Source organism: Penaeus japonicus, unplaced genomic scaffold (assembly GCF_977035675.1).
Source record: "Penaeus japonicus unplaced genomic scaffold, GWHDUDI00000001_assembly GWHDUDI00000021, whole genome shotgun sequence".
NCBI classification, from domain to species: Eukaryota; Metazoa; Arthropoda; class Malacostraca; order Decapoda; family Penaeidae; genus Penaeus; species Penaeus japonicus.
This window is the reverse complement of record NW_028234423.1, coordinates 25627177-25632176: the sequence shown is the minus strand read 5'-3', so window position 1 is coordinate 25632176 and position 5000 is coordinate 25627177. Positions and strand designations below refer to the sequence as shown.

At 41.3% G+C, this 5000-nt stretch overlaps 1 protein-coding gene across 4 annotated transcripts in view; it reads right to left on the bottom strand.

Moving 5' to 3' along the window:
* Window positions 1–1034: 1034 nt before the first annotated feature.
* Window positions 1035–5000, bottom strand: part of LOC122244250 (SET domain-containing protein SmydA-8) — a 27606-nt gene continuing 23640 nt past the window's right edge. For all 4 annotated transcript variants that reach the window (XM_086548906.1, XM_086548907.1, XM_086548908.1 and 1 more), the window contains exons 2-5: window positions 3662–4984; window positions 3116–3211; window positions 2670–2815; window positions 1035–2278 (exon numbers count right to left, since the gene is read on the bottom strand). In XM_086548906.1, the coding sequence (XP_086405032.1) occupies window positions 2177–2278; window positions 2670–2815; window positions 3116–3211; window positions 3662–4984 (1667 nt within the window). In that variant the 3' untranslated portion in view covers window positions 1035–2176. The remainder of the gene's footprint in view (window positions 2279–2669; window positions 2816–3115; window positions 3212–3661; window positions 4985–5000) is intronic.

The following is a 5000-nucleotide window of genomic DNA, read 5'->3' as shown; positions in this document are numbered from 1 at the left end:
ATATATTTGATCTTAACAGCAAACTGAAACAGAACTATTGCAAATGCCACTGAAAAGGATAATGTCCTGAGCGACGACCCTTCCTCTGCACTGCCTTGAGCCTCACGCGCAGCCTCGACTCCCGGTGCCGCTTTGACGAACTCATTTCTGCGCTCAGGTGTTTGTGGCACCGCCGACACCAGTGGGGTCATTAGGCACCCCAGCAAGCCAAGGTTGAAAGCCTCGTTTTCGGGCCAGTTCCCTTGCAAGTTTTGGCATAGAGCCATGATCTGTAAAGTCAGAACTATGTTATCATTCTCTGCAATAGTTTAATCCTATAAGATGATAAAACAGCATCAAGTGAATTTTTTTTTTATTATTATACTTAAGCACATTCTTTTATATTCAATCAACGGATATTAATGAATGTTTATCAAAGTCTTCACTTACGATTCAAGTGAATCAAAATGATGACTCCATTGATGACTTCAATGCTTCAAGCAATTTCCTTATTAAATAGTATAAAGAATCTATTATATATATATATATATATATATATATATATATATATATATATATATGTGTGTGTGTGTGTGTGTGTGTGTGTGTGTGTGTGTGTGTGTGTGTGTGTGTGTGTGTGTGTGTATTTATTTATGTCAAAGAAATTATAGGATCTAACAGACAAAATCATGCTCATGCGCATGATCCGAAATGACGTCACCGCCTTTGCTTCCTCAGCAAGCACACGTAACTTAAGAAGTTACCCTTCGGATGCTTCGTCACGTGCGTTTTTTTTTTTTTTTCTTTTTTCTTTCTTTCTTTCTTTTTTCTTTCTGTTTTCTAGCAACAGGTATATGTATATTTATGTATATATATGTATATATATATATATATATATATATGTATATATACATCATACGTATATGTATATACGTATGTATATGTATATATACGTCATGTATATGTATATATGGTATGAGGTCAAAGATGTATGTATTTTATTAAATTTGACATAATGATAGAGGATGTGGGTAGGGAATTATCAAACGCAAGCATTATGATTAATATTTAATTAAGCTATTTACCACAGCCTTTAGAATTACCATATAATCAGAAATACAGTTATCACAATTATAGAATTACAAGTAGACTTATTACCTAAAACAATACTGTAGCTCCTAAAACTATAGCTTATTCTCAACAAAATGAAACTTTTTTTTATTATAAATTTATCATTAAAATTGCAGCATCATGACCTGAATTTACTAATTACTTTAATTAAAATTTTATCATCCCATAATAATATAAATATTTACATGACCATATAAATAGTGTTTTTGTTTATATATATACCTTAATTTAATTGATTCAATATCATTCATAACCTTAGGCAGACATTAAGCGCACCATAAGACCTATACTAATAACAGGACCACGGCTTTTATAAACAAACTGCACTTATTTATGATATATATTTCATATATTGACAAATGCAGAGACTGTATGAATGCGATTGAATGATTCCAGAGTGCAAGCTATGCAATTACCGTTTCGACATTGCACAGAAATAATTACGTTAAAAATTTCATATACGCCACTGATTGTTATTTATATATTCAGCAAATGGGGATTTTCATTGTTGACTGAACGTAGCTTTTTGGGAATGATCGTTCGGCTTTGTCATTTTGTTTTATTTATTGCCTATCGTTGGTGATTGTCATATTTTTGGATTGTTTTTTTCATTTTTCGTCTCATTTCTATTTTTGACCGGGGTATTCTCTCTCTTTCTCTCTTTCACTCACTCACTCTGTTTGTCCTTCTTTCTCTCTCTTTCTCTCTCTCTCTCTCTCTCTCTCTCTCTCTCTCTCTCTCTCTCTCTCTCTCTCTCTCTCTCTCTCTCTCTCTCTCTCTCTCTCTCTCTCTCTCTCTCTCTCTCTCTCTCTCTCTCTCTCTTTCTCACTCTCTCTCTTTCTAAATGCATCTTAATCATCCGAAACCAGACCGAATAATTATGATACACAAATCTATACAGATAAAGTGACTGAAATAGAGCGAAGGAATTAAATACCGATAACTGACATCACAACAAAATTATCTATTCTCTCTAAATCATCCCAACCAACACTAGATTATTATTTTTTTCTTTTTTCGTGTGTATGCAATTCGGATATAATTCTTTCCCATCTTCCAAGTCAATCTAAAGTAAGCCTCGCAGCTGGTGTTTTACTTTGATGACGTCATCATGGCGGGCATCATACTGGAGGATATGATGACACTCCTCCAGCTGCCTCGACAGGACCTGAAATAACGCGATGGTGCATGAACTACACTATATTATGTACGTTGGATCGTGAAGTAATGGATGGTTTGAATTATTCGTTATATGTTAATAGACAGTATTCTCGATTCCTGACATGTTTAAAGTCCTCTTTTAATGAACACTATCGTGATATTTTGAGAATAAAGCATCTGTACAATATCAGAAGTATATCGAATAAAGATTATTGGTTTATTGTGATTTCATGAACCTTACCTTGTAAATAATTCATTATAAAATTGAATACTTATAGACGAATTATAAGTCATTTTTGACTGCTAAGAAAACGTCTTGGCATATTATCCACAAGTACAATCGCGAATCATAAATCTATCAATATTATTGCCTCAGATCAGTCAAAGTTTATACTAACCTCAACATTTTGAAGAGGACGAGCCGACTGAGAACTGTTTAGCTGAGTATCCCCTGCAGTGACAGACGGCGTAGTGTCACAATTCGCCACACCGCGGCGCTGTAATAGCTCTACTCCTGCCCGGCAGCGTTCCAATAGCAATATACCTGAGGATTCAGGATTTCAGTCATTATATTGCAGCATTTTGAAGATAAACGTGTGGTTTAAGTTCGTTATGTCTGCAGATATATTCAAGGGAAAACATAGGGATGAAAACTCGAGGTAGGAGAATGTGTATTCAGAAAGCACGGAATTAAGATTTACGGAATACAGGAATTTTAAAGATAATAGTCTATGTATGAAAAAATCGTAAGTAATTGGCTCGTAAAGCTGTCCGAAAATAAGGTGTATATGATATACAAAAATATCTTCTGAATCATGTTTTCACCTGATCTTAGTCAACTCACCTCTAAACCTCGAAAGACCAGGTTCTAAAAGATCAGCGAGTCGCAAAAGGCCAGAGGTTAAGTCCAGCACTTGAAATAGGTCATCTTCGGTCAAATCTGCTCAGAAGAGGAAGAATCAAAATCAGAATTTTGTTCATGACGTGCGCGTACGTGTGATACAGACACGAAATCAGGAAGAAAAAATGTATAAATGTTCTACTAGACATTACTATGATAAAACATTAATGTAAAAGACAAATTCATGAGTTTCTTCCGGCTGTGAAAGAACCAATTTCAACTTTTGACAATCTTTTCGCTTTAAAAACTTTTCATGTTTTGTAATCGCTGTATTACACTGTTTCAATGTATATTTCATTTGTATGTTAAAGTGCTGTACTCTTGAATGCAAGTCCAGTAGGAATAATATATACTTATTCTCATTTAGAAGAATTACAATCCGGAATATTTTTTAATGATTATTACTCTAGCCATACGCCGGATATGTACGTGTATTTTTCAATGTGAAGAAGCATCATTACGTTATTCTGTCGATGTAGGAGTGTTTACCTGAAGGACGACTCGCCATGAGGGCTTGGACGAGTGCATACTTGAGTTCCACGACTATGTAGTGTGTGTTCCCGAGAACCCGACTGAGGTGGCTGTGAGCTGCAGCGACAGCAGAAGCGTCTCCGATCGGAAGGCGCCCCAGTGCCACTCCTCCTGCACGCAGCAGTGTCTCTATCGCACTTGCAGACACACTAGTGCCACAGGCTTGGCACTCCCAGTCGGCGTGGCAGTCGGAAGGAGGCAACATGCGGCCGTGGTTACAGCTCCGGCACAGAACGGAGCTGATGTGAGAACCCAACTCCGTAGGGTCGAGACACCGCTCACACGTGCACGTGAAGAGCTTCGAAGTGTTGAGGTGGGCGGCTCGAGCTCGGGTGCCCCAGAGGGTGTTGGTGTAGGCGTTGGTGACAGGAGCGCCCTCGGGGATGTCCACCACGGCGCGCACGGTCATGACGCCATTCCTGTACCAGTGCTGAGTGTTGGGCGTGCACGAGTGGTTCATCAAGGCACCCGCAGGCAAGAGGGCGCGGCCGCGAGTGTCGCCATCACTGAACTCGAAGGCGTTAGTGTCGAAGATGCCACACAGATGCTGCACGATGTCTCTGTCCACGGGAAGGCCCAGGCGTGTCCTCAACACCTTCGCGACGTGTTCGTCCACGAAACGGCCGATGGGAAGCTTCCGTCTCTCCTCCGCATGGCTCTGCAACGCGGCGATCACTTCCTTCGCAGCCGGAACCTTCTTCATCAACAGAATCGTCCTGATGGGCGTCAAGAGGACATTCAGATGTTTTATAAGGGCTGTGTTCTGCGGCTGACCCTTGAGGCCCAGAGGCGCTACAAGTCTGCATTCCTCCTGGGTGTGTCCGCCGCCCTCACAGTCATGCTTGCAGAGTGGGGCGCCGCACTGCTCGCACCCAATCCACTTGCAGTCCTGCAAGGGCCTCAGACACGACAGACAGGAGGCGCCAGATCCCGCCTTGGGGGACACCACCAAGGGCACCTCACGAAACACAACCTCGCCAGCCGTGATGTTCCGCGACGCCACCAGATACCTCCCGAAGCCCGGACTCGAGTGGATCTCAACCACCTCTCTTGGGCGTCCTTCGTCCCGTTCTTCGGCGAGAGAGAATAAATTCCCGGGCTGGGATGATCGGAGGACTTCGGGACGCTTGGTGGGGCAGTACTCGAGCTGAAGCCGCTCGCTGAAATTGTCGGAGGCTTCATGCTTGTCCTGGTCACACCACGAGGGGTTGATGGAGGCCAGGGAGGTCATGTAACGCTCCAGAGCCGCCACGCCTTGATGTTCCTCGGTTTCCATTTTGACTGCGGAGCAAGGAAA